The 20,151-nt window shown below is 50.1% G+C and overlaps 1 protein-coding gene across 1 annotated transcript in view; it reads right to left on the bottom strand.

Moving 5' to 3' along the window:
• SLC28A1 (solute carrier family 28 member 1) overlaps positions 1-19,579 on the bottom strand; it is a 42,910-nt gene extending 23,331 nt beyond the window's left edge. The window contains 8 exon segments of the mRNA XM_068537810.1: positions 3,975-4,043; positions 5,686-5,799; positions 6,468-6,615; positions 11,984-12,167; positions 16,196-16,287; positions 18,566-18,636; positions 18,639-18,656; positions 19,484-19,579. Of these exon segments, the coding sequence (XP_068393911.1) occupies positions 3,975-4,043; positions 5,686-5,799; positions 6,468-6,615; positions 11,984-12,167; positions 16,196-16,287; positions 18,566-18,636; positions 18,639-18,656; positions 19,484-19,579 (792 nt within the window).
• Between the last annotated feature and the right edge of the window lie 572 nt (positions 19,580-20,151).

The following is a 20,151-nucleotide window of genomic DNA, read 5'->3' as shown; positions in this document are numbered from 1 at the left end:
TGATGTTGCATACCTGGATCCAGCAGGACCTGAAGCCTCTGGATTTCTCAGTTATCAGAATTAATCTTTATGTTTGTTTGTTTTCTGTTTAATCTTTTGGTTTAAATCAATTTGAGTTGTGTTTCTGTCGTTTACAACCGATGAACTCAGGAGCTAAGCACCCCGATCAGGAAGTATAGCCTAGACTCCCAAATGTGGCCCCACGTTACAGCTGGGAGGGACTCCAGATCAAAGGGTCCATGCCATTGTTGTTTCTCCCAGGCAGGTATGCTATCTGCCACGTGCGCTCAGCTCCTATACTAGACCACAGATGCTCACTTAGAACAGAAGGGCACCCTGAAAACAGAGCTAATCCAGGTCCTATAGGGAGCTGTCTGCCTTGTTTTCTATAATGGGAGGTTAATAGTACCTGCCTGTCCTAGGCAATAATCCTTCAAATGATGAGTTTCAGAGGGTGGCTTCCACTCAATCAGAGCAGCTGCCTCCCTGGCTTTGGGTGGGAACATGAGACTCCGGTCCCTCCAACTTCAGTATCCCCTGCCCTGGCCTTAGTGATTGGGCCAAGAATGGTCACATGACCCAAGGCAGGCCAATCCAAAACCCACCCTGGGATTTTTTAACTTGAGCAGGCAGAGAAGAATTTCCCCCGTGCTGGGTGACATGCATGTAAGGATGAGTGTCTGGTGTTGCTGGGGGCCAGGAGAAGATCTGGTATGAAAGAATGAAGCTAGCACCCTGGGATGAGCAGAGATTCAAGGCTGAGGGCCATGAGCCTGGCAGCTCTGGGGCCCTGGTTCCAGCTGGCAGCAGCTCTAACTTGCCTTCCAGTTTGTGAGCCAAGAAACAGTCCTCCCTCTCTCCTCCCTTTAAAGCAAGTTTCAAAGGGGTTTCTGTCCCTTTCAGCCACGTGAACCTAAGAAATACTGTTTTCTTCTAAACCAAGGGAAAAACAAAGAGCCAAGGTCTGAGGCCCCTTCGTTACCACTGTCTACCTAGGAAAGGGCTCTGATATCAAGGCACAGAAGTGAATAAGCAAGAGCATCGGGCTTATTCCAGTCTTGATTCCAATCCTCTCTAGCTTTATGAGCTTGCACAAGCAACAGCCACTCTGAGCCTCAGTATCCTCACCTGCAAAAAGGGGATAATGATGTTATTTTCCCCAGAGGGTTGTAAAGGTGAAGTGAGTGCCTAGCACATAGTCCTTGCTCCATAACTAGTAGCTGTTACTATGACTTCCTTCTCCCTAAGCTTTTCTTCTCTGTTCCTCCAGAATCTAAGGTCAGAGGGGGAACAAAATTGTCTAGGGCCCTGGATCTTGCTGCAAAGCTTGTGTGTAGCTTTTGGCTCTAGAGGGTTGGGAAGCTCTGGCCTCTGCTGGGGAGGTTTGGAGAAAGAAGAGCTCAGCCCTGGTTTTGGGCCAAAGGACAAGCTGCTCAGGACCACACAGTCATGGGAATGGTGGCCCAGCCAGGGGGAGGCTGGCTGTGTGGGAGCCCAACCCACAGCCAGGGGCTCAAAGAGCCAGACGTTCCCAGCAGGCAGAGGGACTTCCCACTTGCACAGAAGAACCATCATTTATCCATCTCATTCATTCAGCAAAAAGCAGTGTACCAGGCACTGGGCAGGGCTTTGCAGGGCTCAGGGTCAGTTAACCGACACCAGGATGAGTAAGACCCAGGCTTTGTCCTCAAACAGCTAAAAGTAACAGCTGCAACGTGTGGAGCTAAGTGACGAGCTTCATAGAGCTGGTCTCTCAGCCGCACACCCCCCACTTCGTTCCCCATGGTGACCTCTCTTCTGGACTGTGGCAGTCTGGTGGCCCCTGTGTCATCACTTGGGTGTGAGGCAGCCTCCTCACTGGTCCCCTATTCCAAGCATCCTAGCTACAACCCTTCCTACCTACTATTGAAATCACAACTGTCCCAAAGTTCCAATCAAGTCCCTCCCTGCTCAAAAATCTTCAATAGTTCCTCATTTCCTGGGGACCAAATCCAGGTACCTCAGCCTGGCATTTAAGACTCTTCAAGAGACAGCCCCACCACACTTGCAGTTTATCCTCCAATCCATCCTTTCCTTCAAATAGCTTACATGCCTGTTGAACTGAACTACGCCCTGTACCTTAGACAGCCCAGCACTTTCTCACCTCCACGCCTTTGCCCAGGCATTTCTTCTTCCTGACTATCTCTGTGCCTCCAGTTTTTTCCTGTCCTAAGGCTCCAATTCAAATGCCACCTCCTTAAGGGGGCATCCTCACTGTCCTTATTTTTAAAAATGTCTCCCTAAATGGACTCCCCAGGCACTTTCCTTTGTGCCAGTTACACTTGAACCTGGCTGCCTGGGGAGGTCGAATCACAGAGTGTTGTATGTTCGCCTTGTAAAGTGCGAGAAGCCACCGCCGCTATTTCTCTGTCTGGTGGACATAAGAAGTCACCCTGGAGCAGGACTTCACTGCTTTTCCCTGAAACCTTGGTGGCCCCTACTTGGAAATGCAAATGTAAAGGGAGCAGCCCCTCCCCGCCTCTGCCCTACAAGAATGGTGTTAGGGAACCTTTGGAGGGGCTGACAGAGGCCTACACAGAAGTGATCCTCTCCCTACACTGAAGTGATCTCAGAAAAACATGATGGACAAATTTGTCCCGAGAGGACAGGAACCTGGTCCCTCCCTCTTTCCTCCTAGGGCTGACATTATTGGAACCCCTTGGATGGAGTGGATGTTTCCCAGAGAGTTGCTGGCGCAAACAGAGACCAAAGCTCCCAGAGGACCTCACCATGATTCAGGGTTGGGGGTGGGCTGGAGGTGTCTGAACTCATGAACTGGCTTGACACCCAGAAGTCCATGCCAAACCCATGGCTTGGGCTGGAAGCCTCTGGGCCCCAACACCCCCAAGCCGGGTGGGGAGGCTCTGGGAACAATGGCTGAGTAATGGCGAAAAGCAGAAATCTCTGGAACCTATGCATGGGATCCTGCACGGCAGCCCCATGGTTACTGTGGTCCAGGACGTGCTGGAGTGGGCAGCACCAACTCCCATCTGTGCTGCTATGGCAACAGGGCAGAAACTGGGGCGAGCTAATGGGTCAGTGGGGCCCACGTCTCCCTCTCTCTCCACCTGGCATTTGGAAGTAGAACTTAAGCCTGGAGCAGCCGCAGGGTCCCGAGACAATTTGGGTGTGAGGCAGGCAGAGGAGCTACACTCAAGATCTTACTAAAGGAGGCACTTGGGTGCTTGGGTGGTCAGTTGGGGAAAGAAGAAATATAACCACAGTTCCACCCCGGAACAGTGAAGCAGTCACACCATCGCCTACTCAGCACAGCCTGCCTTGTTTTCAATTACAGTTAGGGCTCTACCAGTACACAATAAAGTCTTTCAGTCTTTATCTCAATTTCCCCTATAATATTTTGCACTGCAGAAGGCACACAATACATTTTTGTTGGAAGGAGGGAAGGAAAGAGGGAAGGAAGGAGGGAGGGACTGTAGGTCTAGGAGAGTCCAGAGGAGCGACTTAGAACTTGCAGCTGGACTAATAAGGGCGGGCTTCCTGGCAGAGGTAACCTGCGAGGGGCCTTGAAGGAGGAGAACCCTGAGAGGATCTTTGGAGCTTAAGGGTTCCTGGAAACTGTCCTTTATAGTTCTAGGTCCCTGCAGCATGTCAGGGGCTAAGGTTATAGCAGGTGCTATCCCCATGTCCTCACCCTCTCTTCTTGTCCTCAGCCTCCCAGCAATTCTATGATTTGGGGATTCATTTTTTTTTGGAAAAGAATACAGATATATCTTACTTTTGCAAGTTTTACAAAATATACTGAAAACATACCCCCAGGTGATTGCATTGCCGGGGCCCCTCTCAGGACCCCGAGGCTTAAGCCTCATTAGCTTCCAGTAGCCGGGCTCTGCCTGCAGGAGCCCTCCCCCTCCGCCTGGGCTGGAGGGGGAGGGCAGAGGCTGTTAAAGGCTTTAAGGGCCAAGAGTCAAGCTGACCTGAAATGCAAAGATATCCTTGACCAGAGCCTCCCCAGACAAGAAGCTGGACCTGTAGCTCAGGAAGATCTGAAAGGAGAAAGTAAAACAAAAATCCAGAGTGAGGCCAAAAGGGCGGAAGGAGGAAACAGGACCCAGGGAACCAGGTTGCGGTGAACTGGAGGAGCCTTGCCTGTTCCGCAGGCCTTCCCTGCAGCCCAGTGGGAGAGAGGGACATGGAGGCTGCAGGACTAGTCTGCCCAGGTCGTGGGCTTTACAGGGGCCGGGGCACCACGTGTGTCATTAAAGCCACACTCATGGGCGCCTGCTCCTTCCAAGCACGTCCTCCAAAAGAGACACCTTTTCAATAATTGTAAAGAAATACTCAGAGATGAGAGTTGTTGGGACAAGAACGAGGCAAAGGAGGAAGCAAACAGTGAGCTGCCTGGAGAAGGCTGTCAAAGGTGGTGCCCGCTGTGTCTGCCCACTCCCCTCCCCACTGATGGCACAGCCCTGTCCTGTCGCCATCCCGGGCTCCTGGCCTTGGTGTTGCAATCTGGCTATGCTTCTGCAAGAGACCTGTATTTAGGACCAGAACAAGCACTGTGACCGCAGGGCCAAGTCACTTCAGTTGTCCAGGCCTCAGTGCTCTCATCTATAAAATGAGGGGTGTGCCCAGAGCAGCAACTGTCTTTTCCTGCACGACACCCACGCAGATACCCTTGGCGTGGCCAGCAGGTGTGCGCAGAGCCCAGATATGTGGGATCTCCCTGCCCCACCCCTCCTTCTCCCTGTAGACAGAAGGAAATTCTCTCTACATGAATTGAAATGGAAATTCCCATGGAAATTCGAGATGGCGAGAGAGGGGTGAGTAGAGGATCAACCTTGTGTCCTTGATAACTTATATTTTAAAAAGTAAATCATGGGACTTCCCTGGTGGTCCAGTGGGTAAGATTCGCGCTCCCAATGCAGGGGACCCGGGTTCGATCCCTGGTCGGGAAACTAGATCCCGCATGGTGCACTAAGAGTTCGCATGCCGCAACTAAGAGTCTGCATGCTGCAACTAAGAAGTCTGCATGCCATAACTAAAGATGCTGCATGCTGCAACTAAGACCCTGCACAGCCTAAATAAATAAATAAAAGATAAATAAATATGAAACATACTTATAAAGAAAAAAGTAAATCATAATTGCCCAATGATGTGAAGGAACTTAATGACACTCAAAAATGGTTAAAATGAAAAAAAAAGGTTAAAATAGTAAATTTTGTGTTATGTGTACTCATCACAATAAAAAAAATGGAATTAAAAAAGTATAATTTCAACAAAATGAACATTATTTTTAAACACACATATACACATACAAAGTAAATCATTTGCAATTTTTAAAGCACTTTTGACTATTATAAGTTCCTTTTGTTATGACCACTGAGGGCCACATGCCTTGTGGGCCTTCCCACAAGGAACCTACCTGTTTTGAGATTCTCTTCCACATCAGACCCAGCCTCTGAAAGGACTGCTCTGTCTGGGCAGGTGGTACCAGGCCTGAGAGAAGTAGCAGATGCAATGCTCAGCCCCCAGCTGCCCAGCTGGTCTGGGGCCCCGTACACACCCACCATCCTGGTCACAGCCCCTCCCTATGGCCTCACAGCCCACCTCCCTCCAGCAGAGAGGCTTCTCCTCCATTCCCTGGCAACCCAACACTCCCTGGGCAACTGCACCCCATGTACACACCTGGATCCGGTCGCCCAGCCACTGAAATGCAATAAATCCTGGTTCTGTTCTGATGACGAAGAGTCCAAGTGCAAACTGTAGTCCAAGACCCCAGGACACAGCCCGCCAGGATACCTGCCACCCGATAGAAAGGTCCTGGTGAGCTCAGCTCCTTGGGAGATCCACAGGGAACAGTTGGGTGAGGGCAGAGGGCACAGCACTGCTGAGGGGCTATGGGAGACTTGGCCAGTCTGTGGGATGAGGGCTGGACCCAGCCAGAGCTCTGGGCCAGTTGCCAATGGTCAAATTCCCCATGGAGTTCAGAATAGGCCACACTTGGCAGCAATGGGCCTGGGCAGTAGGCAGGGGTAAGGCAAGATCTAACCAAGGACCAGCCTGGAGTGTGCCATGGCACTTGGTCCTGGGTCATCACGGGGTAGATGGAGCTGGAGTTGTGGCCTCAGTGTCCGGCTTCCATGTAACTTTTGTGTGTCTGGATCCTCCCCCATCCCTCCTACATAGTCAGGGCTCCCAGCCACCCTGACCCCACTCTCTCTCCCTCAATGCACTCTCCCCGACCCCCAGCAGAAGGGAACTGGACTTCTAAGGGCTGCTGCTACCTCTCAGCATTTAATGACTCCTTAGCAGTGATCCCTACACCCAGCTGTGCATCAGGATCTCTGGGAGGCTTGGCTGGAGTCTGGGGGAAGGTGTTAACCACACTGTGAAATGGAGGGGGGTGACCTGATATCAGAGAGAGAAGGGGCTGCAGCCCACTCTGGACCTGATAGCTAAGCACTCACTGTGCGGTGATGCTTTGAGAAGGCAAAGAGGAGGCTGACGAACATGCAGATTCCTCCAAAGGACACCAGCTGCTCAGGCCACTGAGAGGTGTCCAGAACCAGCCATAGGATCAGGCCCAGGAAAGCAGCAAGGGCTAGAAAGGGCTCCCTGCAGGAGAGGGGCAGAAAGTCATCACTGTCAGCATCTCCTCACCCCCACACAAGAGCACCCAGGGCCCCAGAGAAAGGGTACTCGGGGCTGGTGGGGGGAGAGAGAGAGCGCTGTGTAACCTCAGACAGACCACATAGCCTCTCTGAGTCTAGTTTCCTCATTGGGTAAACGAAGCCAAAGACACCCCATTTCTCAAGGTTGCCGAGAGGACTAAATCAGAGGATGTGTGTACTCAGCTTAGCATGGTGCCAAGCACATGGCTCCATCAAGAGGCAGGAATTCTCAAAGCTGCAATGATGCTCAGCTCAGCCCAGCCTCTGACCTTGCCAGGGTGAGATGGGGCCTGTGTGGGCTAGAACTCAGCACCATGGACCATGGGCTCTGCTCCCCCGAAGCCCAGAAGCAGTAGTGTCAGTCTGGAATGCAGAGTTGAGCACCTGAGACCTAGGGCTGGATGCAACTTTTACAGCAACACCTCCCTCCCTGGGGCTGGGATTTGCTTGTCCAGGAGGCAGCCTGAAATGTTCAAGAGCCCAGGTCTGGGTACTGGCTGTTCAAGGTCTAGCCCCGACCCAGTCTTCAACTCACTGGGTACTATAACCACAGCTAAGCTTCACTGAGCACCTATTATGTGCCAGGAACTATGCTGGGTGCTGAGAGACCTCCAGTAACTGTCCTCAACTTAGAGATGAAGAAACAGAGGCCCAGGAAGTTAAATGACTTGCCCACAGCTGCCCATCTAGAAAGTAGCAAAGCTGAGATCTTAGCCCAGGCACTCTGGCAGCAAATCTATTCTCTTAACTAGTTCTGTACACAGTCACCAGCCGGTAAGAGGAGGACCCATGACCTGAAATCCAGCGGCTAACCCCAGAGTTGACTGTTTATTTCTGGTGTGTTTCCCAAACTCCTATCATCCCAGTTCCATTGGCACGATTTCTGCCCTGTCTCTGTGCCACCTGTACTATTTTCCTTGAAGTTAACTCATTTTATAAAAACTGAAATGCATGTTTGGGGTTTTATTTTTTTTGGAAAGGGGTTGTTTTTAATAGCTTTATTAGAGATATGATTTTTTTAAACTTTTTATTTTATATTGGCGTATAGCCGATTAACAATGTTGTGATAGTTTCAGGTGCACAGCAGAGCGACTCAGCCATACATATACATGTATCCATTCTCCCCCAGACTCCCCTTCCATCCAGGCTGCCACATAACATTGAGCAGAGTTCCCTGTGCTATGCAGTAGGCCCTTGTTGGTTATCCTTTTTAAATATAGCAGTGTGTACATGTCAATCCCAAACTCCCTAACTATCCCTTCCCTCCACCCTTCCCCGCCTGGTATTAGAGGTATGATTGACATAATAAATAGAACATGTTGAAAGTGTATAATTTGATAGTTTCAACATATGTATACACCGTGAAACCATCACCAGTATCGCAGTGAGCGTATTATATCCATCACCCTCAAATCTTCTTCATATTCCTTTGTAATTCCTTCCCTCATCCCCAGGCAGCAAATGATCTGTTTTCTGTCACTAGATGAGTTTGCAATTTCTAGGATTTCATAGAAATGGAATCATACAGTACATATTTTTTTTGTCTGACTTCTTTCACTTAGTGTAATTATTTTGAGATTCATCCATGTTTTTGCATGCATTCATTTCTTTTTATTGCTGAGTAGTAGTCCATTGTGTGGATATACCACAGTTGGCTTATACATTCACCTGTTTGTCAAATGCCTTCTCTGATTATGATGTGCTTTGGTGTGGTTTTCTTCATGTTTCTTGTGATGTAGGTTTGTAGAGTTTCTTGGATGTTTGGGTTTATAATTTTCATCAGATTTGGAATTTCTTGGATATAATTTCTTCAAGTATTTTTTCTTCCCTCCTTCTCCTTTGGAGATTTCAATTACTTCTCTGTTTGCCTACTTAATGTGCCATGGTTAACTGATGCTCTGTTTGACTCCTTCAAGTTTTCTTAAAATTTGTTAGGTAGAGCCTGAGCAGGGTTTATTCTATGGTTAATTTTTCCCTATTACTGACCCAAGATCTTTCTTAGTACTCTAAACAATATCCGGTGAATCATGAGGTTTTCCACTCTGACTATTGAGAGCAAACACTATTCCTGACCCTGTGTGATCTCTGGGCACTGTTCTCTAATCCTTTTCAGTGGTTCTTTTCTAGGCCTTGCATAGTTTCCTCATACGTATTCACTGATCAGAACTCAGTTGAATACTGGAGGAGAACCCTCTGCAGATCCCGGGAGCAGATCTCTCTCCTCTGGTACTCTGCATTGTGAACTCTAGCCACCTTGGCTTTCCTGAAGTCCAAGCTCTGTCTCTTCAACTCAGGAAATCTACTGGCCCCACCTTAATGCCCCTTTCCTGCACTGTGGCCTGGAAACCCCCTCAATGCAGTAAGTTGGGGCAATCATAGAGCTCATCTCATTTGTTTCCTATTTCTCAAGGATCACTGTCCTTTGTTGCCTGATGCCCAATTTCTTAAGAGCCATATACTATTTGTTCTGGTTTTTTAGTTGCTTCAAGTGAGAGGATAAAGCTGGTCTCTGTTACTCCATCTTGACCTGATTTTGGAAGCCGAAATCAAATGCATGTATTTTAAAAACAGTTTATTGAGACAAAATTCACATACTATACAATTTTCCCATTTAAAGACTATGGTTCAGAGCTTCCCTGGTGGCGCAGTGGTTAAGAATCTGCCTGCCAATGCAGGGGACACGGGTTCGAGCCCTGGTCCAGGAAGATCCCAGAGGCCGTGGAGCAACTAAGCCTGTGCGCCACAACTACTGAGCCTGCGCTCTAGAGCCCACGAGCCACAACTACGGAAGCCCGCGTGCCACAACTACTGAAGCCCATGCACCTAGATCCCATGCTCTGCAACAAGAGAAGCCACCGCAATGAGAAGCTTGCACACCGCAACGAAGAGTAGCCCCTGCTCGCTGCAACTAGAGAAAGCCTAGGTGCAGCAACAAAGATCCAACGCAGCCAAAAATGAAAATCAATTAATTTTTTTAAAGAACAGTATGGTTCAATGGTTTTTAGTATATTTACAGGGTTGTACAACCGTCACTGCAATCAACTTTGGAACATTTTCATCAGCCCAAAGAGAAACCCCACACCTCTACCCACCACCCCCATCTTCCCATCCCCTTCCAGCCCTAGTCAGTCACTAATCGGCACTTCCCTGGTGGTGCAGTGGTTAAGACTCCAAGCTCCCAATGCAGGGGGCCTGGGTTCAATCCCTGGTCATGGAACTAGACCCCACATGCATGAGCAACTAAGAGTTCGTATGCCACAACTAAGGAGCCCATGAGCCGCAACTAAGGAGCCCACCTTCCGCAACTAAAACCCGGCACAACCAAATAAATAAATAAATATTTTTTAAAAATCACTACTCTACTCTCTGTCTCTATAGATTTTCCTATTCTGGACATTTCATATAAATGGAATCATACAGTATATGGTTCTTTGTGACTGGCATCTTTTACTTAGCGTGTTTTCAAGCTTTGTCATTATTGTAGCATTAATCAGTACTACCTTCTTTTTATGGCCAAATAATATTCCATTATATGTATAGACACAATTTATTCAGCCATTTAATGGTTGGTGGGCATTTGGGTTGTTTCCACTTTGGCTATTATGAATAATGATGCTATGAACATTTGCATATAAGTTTGTGGATATATGTTTTCATTTCTCTTAGGTATATACCTAGGAGTGGAAATGCTGGGTATGGTAACTCCACGTATAACATTTTGAGGAACTGACATTGTTTTCTATTGCAGCTGCATCATCTTACATTTCTTTCAGGAGTGTATGAGGGTTTCAGATTTTTTCACATCTTTGCCAACTCTTGCTATCATTTATCTTTTTTGTTATAGCCATCCTAGCAGATGGGAAGTGGTATCTTGCTGTGATTTTTTTTTTTTTTTGGTATATAATTTGCAAATATTTTCTCCCATTCTGTGGGTTGTCTTTTCACTTTGTTGATGGTGTCCTCTGAATCAAAAAATTTTAGTTTTTATACAGTCTAGTTTATCTGCATGTATTTTTCTTTTTTTCCTTGGCCATGCCACGCGGCTTGCGGGATCTCAGTTCCCCAACTGGGGACTGAACCTGGGGCCATGGCGGTGAAAGCGCCAAATCCTAACCACTAGACCACCAGGGAACTCCCTACCTGCATGTATTTTTTTAAAGGAAACTTTATAACAATACCTCAAATGGAAAACCAGTATCAGTGATTTGTCATAAACAGAAGATGACTGTAAAAATAAATCCTTTTATAAATCTATTTAATAAAGAGAAGGCAAATGTAAAAACAAATCTATTTATAAATAAAACTAAAAATTTGTTTATAGGCTGGCTCAAAGCATTTTGCTGTGGTATGGGGGTCTTACTTTGGGAAACACCATTATGCCCTACACCTGCCTGGCTTAGTCATTGGTTATCTTTGGGCACCAGTTTCTTCATCAACAAAAAAAAGAGTACCTTTTTTAAGCCATAGAAACATTTTTTCCCAGCTAAATTTTTTCTTTTTTCTTTTTGCAAACCTGTTTATAAAACAGATAAAATAGAGCTGTCTGGTTGAAATGGAGATTGGGAGGCAGGGTGTCTGATGTTCCCCTCTCCAATCTCCCTCACCTGCCCTACAGTACCTCCAAGGTTTCCAGAGCTCTAAGGAACCCAGTTTAAAAACCAGGGGATCCCAAACTGTGTTCAGGAACATGGCTGGCTACATCAGAATCCCCTGGTGGCTAACTAAAAATATTAACTAAAGGGAAAAGAATTTCAATAAGAATAGATACATGTATATGTTTAACTGAATCACTTTGCTGTACACCTGAAACTATCATAACATTGTTAATCAACTATACTCCAATATAAAATAAAAAGTTAAAAAAAATATTGATTCCTGGACCTCAATTCAGACTGCTGAATCAGACTCCAGGGGTGGTCCCCTGCAGCTGTATGTCTCACGCATGCTCCAGGTGATCTGATAGGAGGCACTGTTATGGGCCCTCCCTGCTTGAATGGGCTACGATATCTGAATTTAGGAAACTGTTGATTCCTGTCCTCAGGTATCATAGTCACCTGTTTTAACTGGAGCAGAGAATCAGGTGGGAACTGGCGAAATGCCACAAAGATGCCTCTGAAGCCACCCAGCAACACCTGCTCCGGGGCTCCCAGGAGGCAGGCAAGTAACATGTGTTCCCCATGGCTCAGGAGCCTTCTGGTGCGACAAGGACAAAGGACCTCCCCACCCAGCCCTGGCTGTGACCCCGCAGCTGACTCAGAGGCCCTCTGCCAATGTGCCTGCCCACCCCCATACTCCCCTGGGGCCTCGCTTACCTCTTAAACCAGAGGTTCAGGCGGGGATGCCCCAGAGGCTTGACACACTTCAGCAGCTTTGGCCCCAGCAGCCTCTTCAGCAGGTTGTGGGCCAGGAAGACAAGGTCCACACAGGTGAGGACAAACAATGCCAGGGCCCTCTGGAAATCCAGGAGGCAGGCAATCAGCAGGAAGGCAGCAAATGCTGGGAGTAGGTGGAGGATGAAACAGAGACGGGGTCATCCATAATGACACTGGCGTCTGCAGGACCCCACAGCCCTATCCTCCAGCTCCACCTTACTCCAGCCAGAGCTCTCTGAGCCTTAGTTTCTTCGTCTGGAAATGAGCACCATTGTCAGAGGGTCATTATGAAGTTAATTGACAGAATGTGTGTAAAAGGGCTTTGCAAACTATAAAGTGCTGAGGGAGATGTTTAAGGAGGAGGCAAGACAGCATGAATCTCTGAGCATCAACGGAGCGCCTGCTATGTTCCAGAGCCACACTAGGTTCTGAGGAGGACAGAGATGGATAAATCAGTCGCTCCAGGAAGGCATTCACTTGTGTGTGTCAGGATCCCGTTCTGAATATTCATCAGTGACCATTTTTCTTCCTGGAATTTCCTTTTCCCCCTTTGCCCTTCTCCCTATTTGAGCAGCTAGGCCAGTCTGTGCTATACCTCAAGAGAGGAATATGATAGCAGATAGCAGAGGGGAACTATCTCTCCCTGGCTTATGAATTTCAAGAGCCAGAGCCCTTGAAGAACGGAAAGGACTTATAACCTTTCCATTGGATAAAAAATGTGGGATGGAACATTTTGAGTAAGTGTAATCCCTCCCCCTCCCCCTCTGCTGCCAAACTAGTTAGAGGATACCCGTGGGTCCCAGAGAAAAGGACTCTGAGCCAGGGGAGGTGGCAAAAGCCCAGGCATGTTTGTGGCATTGCAAGCAAAGGCGTCCTGCCCCAGGGAGGCAGCAAAATGTCACGGAGAGGAATGCGCATGGAATGCATGGGCAGGCAGGGTCACAGAAGGCTTCTGAGGTTCCACACACCTCAGCAGGCACCGAAGCAGAGGAAATGATCTCTATGAGTGCCTCAGAGAGAAAGGAGACCAGAACAGGCCCACGATGGAGATGTGGGTGTCTCCATGGCTACTTGCAGCGGCAGAGAACCCAGGACCAGTTGGGGAAGTGGACAGGTTAGCAGACACTTGAGAACTGATCGTGGATAATCACCCCCAGGGACTCCTGAGGAAAGAGGTGAAGGGATATTCCAAACTGACAGATGTTCAGTTCCTATCCCTCACTTGGAACAATGAAATTGAAATAGAAACTTTATTTTCCATAAGTCGAGTTATGGAAAATAAAGTTACTTTTCTCTCACACAGAAGTTTGTGGGCTGGGACACCTGTATGGGGGTTAGTTAGAAGCACACAGGTGAGGCTCTGCAGGGCAGCGCCAGGGATGCAGGCATAGGGCTGTGGGAAGTCAGAGGAGGGGGAGCTGGTGGGAGACAGGTGCCAAGGTCAGCACTATTTATAGCACTGCCAGAATTACTCCTCACACCCATTTCACGGGTCGGTACTGTGGTGATCCCCATTTAGAGATGAGAAGTGAACTGACTCACGCAGGGAGAAAATTGGACTGGAATTCCAACCTGGGTCTGTCTGTGGACAGCAGGAACTGGCACATCGTGCAGGAGAGGGGGCGCTGTGTGGACAAGTCCTCCAGGCAGGACATGGGAGAAACATGTATTAGGAAGTATTTTCATCCTTCTAGGATCCATTCACCTCTCCGGTGATAGGATTTTCTGTTCCTTTTGGGCACCCCTCCCTACTCTTAGCCCATGTGGTCCCACAGTGTCTGACCCACTTCAGGGGTGGGAGACCACAGCATCCCCTGGGCCCAGGGATGGGCACATGACCCGAGCTAGGCCCATCAAAGGCCTCCAGGGACTTGGCTGGAAATATGGGCAAGAGGTACACTCTTCTGAGACTGGGGACGCTGAGGGCCTCCATGTCAGTCAGCCTCCAGTGTTATCTTTGCATCCATGGAGAAAGCCCACCTAAGGCGAGGAAGCCATTGCTACGGCTCAGACTAAGTGCTGAGAACATGAGCTTCATTTCTCTACCACACCTACTTCAGGAAATACGTGAAGAGCCTTGCCATAGAAGACGTGATACAATAAAGATATCAAAGAGCTGGAGGAAATCAAAATCCCAAACATGGAGAAAGTAAGGGAGGATTTAATGATTGAGACTGAGTTCCTGACAGCCAAGACAAAAGTGGAAATAGGATATGGTAGGTCATTTCCATTATCTGCTAGAAGGAATTCAATCATTTCTTCAAGAGAAACAAATCTGAGTCTGAGTGAAGGTGGACACAAGGGGAACCAAGACGGCCCTGCTCAGCTCCTGCCAAAGGAAGACTTCGCGGTGTCCGACATCTCGAGGAGGAAGCTGCCAGGGCCATGAACCAGCCCCATCTAAGCAGGGCATCCTGCTTTTGAGTTCATCATGAAGATTGGGGCCCCTGCTGTCATGCCTCCATGTCCTCTCCCCTGTGTAGTCCCCACGAAGGCCTCTGCATCCACACCCACCTCCCCTGTCGATCTTCCACCTGCCAAGCCAAATCGAGCCTCCAGCTGTGAGGACCCGCCTCTCCGCCTGGGCCCTGGACCCCTCCTTCCCCGTGCCCAGGGGACCTTGCTCCACCGGTCATCTCCACCTCCTCGCTCTTCCCCTTCTTTCTACAAACTCCCTGCCTCAGCTCATAAACACAGTCAAAGTGTCTCCCTTCACAAACACACCCCCTTCCTTGACACTGCCACACCCTTCCTTTAATATTCCCGCCCAATTCTCATTAAAAAATTTCCCGCAAGAGCTGTCTAGACTTACTGTCTACACTGTCTCTCCTCCTGTTCTCCATCCAGCTTTTGCAAGTCCACCCTAAGTCACCATGACTTCCTTGCCCCTAAATCCCACGGACACTGTTCCATCCTTGGCCCGCTGGTCCCCTTACCGCAGAGATGCTGGTGATCTTCCCCTCCTTCTTGAAACCCTTTGCTCCCTGGGCTTCTGCACCGACTCTGCTCCTGGTGTCCTGCTGCTGCCCCCACCTGCACGCCTTCTCAGGCTGTCTCAGGACTCCTCTTCCTCTCTAACTCCTTCCGTGTGGCTGGTCCCCAGGTTTCCATCCGTGAACCACCTCTCAATTCATTCTCCAAGCACCCCTGGGAAACCTCTTCTCCTCCTGGAGGGCCTGGCAGCGATTACCTCCAACACACTGTCCGAAACAACTCGCCATCCCCCTCCCTGCTGAGACCCCCTCCTCCACTCCTGTTCCCTGGCTCTGGCGGGCAGCATCACCCACCCCCGTGGTCCAAGCAGAACCCTGAGGCATCCTGGATTCCAGGGCCTCCTTCATCCTGCACAGGTGATCAGCTGCCAAGTCTGGCTGGTGTGGCTTCTCGACGATTTCTCAAATCCACCCCCTTCCATCCTCCAGCACTTCATCTTCTCCCATATGGAATGTGGTCCTCAACATCTCCTTCTCCCATCTTTCCCGCCTGCCTCTTCTGGGTTTCCACAATGTGAATCCAAACTTGACACTTCCTGGTTTAAATCCTTCAATGGCTCTCTCTGACCTTGGAGGTAAAATCCAAGTTTCTCCAACTCCCTCCCAATACCTGGCCCCTTCTCATCCCTCCAGCCTCATCCTCTGGCACTCCTGGTCTAGAACTTTACCCTCCAGCCACACCTGAATGTTTATCAGCTGCCTGCCCACATACTGCAGGTTTTCACCTTTGCTCATGTGTTCCTCTGCCTTCTCACTCCTATTGTCCTTCCCCTTTTACCTGGTTAACTCCTGTTCAACCTGTGAGACTGGAATGTTACCTCCTCCTGGAAGTCCTCCCTGATCGCCCCCACATCCTTCCTTGGTGTTCCCAGATGGCTCTCGGCATTATGTGGAAATATTTGTTCCCCTCTCCCTTACTGATCAGAGAGTACCTTGGGCACAAGATCTGGTCTGGTTCAATTCTCATTCCCCAGCTTCTGGAACAAGAGCTGGCCCTGAGTTGGTGCTCAACAAACCTTTGTTGAGTTATTGGGTAAGTGAATGACCCTGCCCTGAGACATGGATAGCTGGGGTGCAGGTGGCTGAAACCTGGGTGGTGGGAACCATGGGGCTAAGCAGGAGTGACTGTCTCCCTGGTGGGGCTGGGCCCCAAGCTCACCAGTACATAACAGGTCTGTGCAGACCCATCGAAACAGCTGTGCGTGCCCTCTGCAGAAGCGTCTCACCCTCAGGGCTGGCTGCAGGCTCCTCCTGGGGAGAAGACCAGCAGGGTCTATGAGTGGCGCCCCCAGACTCCCACCCCTGTGAGGATTCTCAACACCTCCAGGTAGAAGCCACTCAGGTATGTCCCCAGTAAAATGGCAACATGGGGCGAGCCAGGCACTGGCCTTGACATCCCACAGGGTTACAGGGCAACCCTAGCCCAGAGCAAACTAAGGAATGGCTCAGGCCGTCCACTCCTTCTGGCCTCTGTCTGTACCAGCTGTGTCTCAGCCTGAAGCAGCACCACTACCCAAGTGATAATCCTGCCTCCCGGGTATGGGAAGGAATAAACTGAGACAATAAGGAAGAACCTTACCAACATACAGAAATGCACAAACCACGATGGCTGCCTCCCCTCCCCTGTCCCATTTCCAACTGTCTGAGGAGCAAAGTGGGGAGGCTCCCAGCTCTGCATTTACTCCTGTGGGACATTATCCTCTGAGTCAACAGCACCTCCCAGAGAGAGGAAGTGTGAACAGTCCACTGGCAGCCGTCACACAGTCCCACTGCCTTCCGGACCTGGTGCAAATGCCAATTCTTGTCTGGTCACTTGGCCACTTGTCTGTCCCTGGAGGAAAGGCTGGTACCTGAATACCTCTGAGGTTCCCCTGGCTGAGCACGTAGGAGATGCTCACTCACACTCATTCAGCCACCAGTCATTTTTTAAAGGAAACTCTCTCCCCTCTCTCTGTCCCCACTGGCCACCTCCTAAGTGAGGCATTTTCCCTCAATCTCGTCCCAAGGCAGACAGATGGAATCCACAACCCCACCCGGCTGAATGCTTGAGACTGAGCAGGACCCTATGGGGCTTCTGGGCACAGAAGCCTATGTCCCCCCGTTTCTTGTTTGTAGGGAACAGACTCCAGCCTCCATGACCTTCCCTGAGTCCCAAAGGGCAGATTCAAACAGTTGTTAATCAGGGAAGGGAAGGGATGCAGAGACAAGGGAGGAGCAGCCAACAAACAATAGTGCAGCCTTGGGGCAGGGTCCTGGGTCCCCTTCAAGGGAAACACATAACAATATATTTGAGCTCTTTACAGAACTAAAACCCAACACATGGGAAATGTCAGCATTATTCATTCCAGAAAAGACCACCTGAGGCCAGATTAAAGGAACCAGAGAAGCTCATCAAGAAGATTACCTGAGGGCTTCCCTGGTGGTGCAGTGGTTGAGAGTCTGCCTGCCAATGCAGGGGACGCGGGTTCGAGCCCTGGTATGGGAAGATCCCACATGCCGCGAAGCGGCTGGGCCCGTGAGCCACAACTGCTGAGCCTGCATGTCTGGAGCCTGTGCTCCGCAACAAGAGGGGCCGCGATAGTGGGAGGCCCGTGCACCGCGGTGAAGAGTGGCCCCCGCTTGCCGCAACTAGAGAGGGCCCTCGCAAAGAAACGAGGACCCAACACAGCCTAAATAAATAAATAAATAAATAAATAAATAAATAAATAAATAAATAAAAAGAAGATTACCTGAAACAAAATTAAAGGGGTGCAGGCCCTGCACACACCCTAGTCTTGTCAGCAACCCCACCCTTGAACCATTGCTATAAAACTCCTCACCAAATCCTCCTGGGTGGGGACACACAGTTTTCGAGGGTGGAAGCCAGCTGTGTCTCCCTTTGCCTGGCAAAGCAATAAAGCTATGCTTTTCTACTTCACCCAAAACTCTGTCTCCGAGATTCGATTTGGCACTGGTGCACAGAAGCCAAGTTTTTGGCAACACGCTCTCATTAGCTCAGGATCTGGCCAGTCAGGACACCCCCAGTAGGCCTGGGTGTCAGGAGGCCAAGCTCTAGGCTCGATTCGCTGCCTGTGTGACCTGGGTCCATCTCTCTCCCTCTCTGGGCTTCAGCCTCCCCATGTGAAAGGAGGGGCCTGGCCCAGTCTAGGGGTTTTCAAACTAAGCTTCAAGGTTCCCTGAGGTGCCCCAGAGACCGAATGGGGTAGAAGGAAGATGAGGAGTAAAGAGGGGACCAGGCTGGTTCAGGGCCCCCATCCAACTTCAACCAGAGCAGGCCCCTCAGTATAAATTGGTGTCCCCCATGGGATTTTCATTCTGGCTGCTCCAAAGCAGATTGGGAACCTCTGGCCTGGCTCACCTCTGAGGCAGAGGTCAGCAGAACTCATTTGTTGGCTAAAACATGTTTACTCCTTTCTTCAGCAAAGGTCCAGGGAGACCCTTCCCTGTCAGGAGGCCAGGCTCCCCATCCCTCCTCCCCACAGGGGCCTCCTCCCCAGGCCAGCCCACATCCTTCCCGGAGACGACCTACCATCCTGAGGAGGGCTCCGGGCCAGCCTTGCTCCCGCTGTCCCTGACTTCTGCAGGGCTTGAGTCACTGTGCCAGGGTCCCGGCCTTCCTCCTAAAGCCACCAGAGATGGACCGGAGGTGCCTCCCGCCTCACGTGAGAACTACAGCTGGGGGCCTGGAGTGCGGAGAGACCCAGGCTGCCACCAGTGTGCCCACAGTCGCCTCGGGAGTGGGCTGGGGTGGGGACTGGGCACAGGAAGTAACCAGAGGGAACTTAAATTCCAAAATTTGAGCACCTACTGTGTGCTAGGCTCTGTGCTAGACACATCCTGCCCTCAGGGAACTCATGGTCTGCATGAAGGAGGGATACTTGTGCTTCAGGGGAGTTTGGGAGGGAAGTGGGTCCCTAGTTCTGGGCTCCAAAGTTCTGGGTGGAGGGCCTCAACCTGGCCATTCCAGAGCAAGGATGAGCTTGCCAGCTCCCCAGAGAGTCCCCATCCTCCCCCATCATGAAGGTTCTCCTACTTATCCTTAAATTTCTTTTTGTTTGGCTGTGCGGCGAGGCATGTGGGATCCTAGTTCCCCAACCAAGGATCGAACCCACGCCCTCCCCTCAGTGGAAGCACAGAGTCTTAACCACTGGATGGCCAGGGAAGTCCCTTCCTCCTTATCATTTAGATCACAGCTGAAATGTTACTTCCTGGATGAGCCCTTCCCTGACCTTTCTGATGAGGGCAGGCTATACTGGCACATGATAGGTGTGCACAGATGTTTAATGAGTGATTAATGGGGCTGCTCTGTGTGGAGGGGGTCAACACACTGGGGGTGTCCTAAGTGTTCAAGCAAAGAGGTGAGGAGGAGGTGGGGGTGGGAGGAAGATGATGAACAAAGGCCCCTCCCACCAGGAGGGGGCAAACCAGCGTGGGGGAGGGGACAGACCAGGCTTTCCAACAGCTCAGCCCCCATGTTCTCCAAACCACCGGCCGCTGATGTGAGAGAGCTGGACTCTCTTAGTCTCAGTGTGTCGTCCTCCATGCGCCAGACCTTGCAGCTGAAAGACAAAGTCAGGGCCCAAAGCTGAAAGGGGAGGCCAGGCAGGACCCAGATGAGGGGCTGGGCGAAGGGCAGAGGATGGAAGGGAGGAGGCGGGGAGCGGGGAGCAGTGGCTTGGCATAGCCTCTCCCATCCCAGAGCTCAACCCTCATTGTGCCAGGGGCCCCAGTGACAGAGGAAGGCCCCCCCTTCCTGCACTCCTGAACCTGTGAGAGGCAAGTCCTTGTAAATCTGGGAGGTCAGGCAGAAACAGGGCAAGGTCTGCCCACTTCATAGAGAAGGAAAGGAAGGAATTATGTATAGCATGTGTATGTATCTGAAAGGCATTTTTCTGAAGACAGGTCTTAGCTTTCATCACTCACCGCAACAGGTTAAAATCATTGCCATTAAGTGATATTTTCATTGTATTACACTCTCCCATCTCTGAAAGATGGAGAGACAATATCCTGAAGACAACATTCCAGTCCCTGGATCCAACTATACCTGAAACCAGTCCTATCCCTGGACTTTTCAATTACAGGAGCCAATATAGTCCTTTTTTTTTTCTTTTTCTT

This window comes from Eschrichtius robustus, chromosome 1 (assembly GCF_028021215.1).
Source record: "Eschrichtius robustus isolate mEscRob2 chromosome 1, mEscRob2.pri, whole genome shotgun sequence".
Classification (NCBI taxonomy): Eukaryota; Metazoa; Chordata; class Mammalia; order Artiodactyla; family Eschrichtiidae; genus Eschrichtius; species Eschrichtius robustus.
Note: the sequence above shows the minus strand (reverse complement) of the source record. Positions and strands in the feature narration are given on the sequence as shown.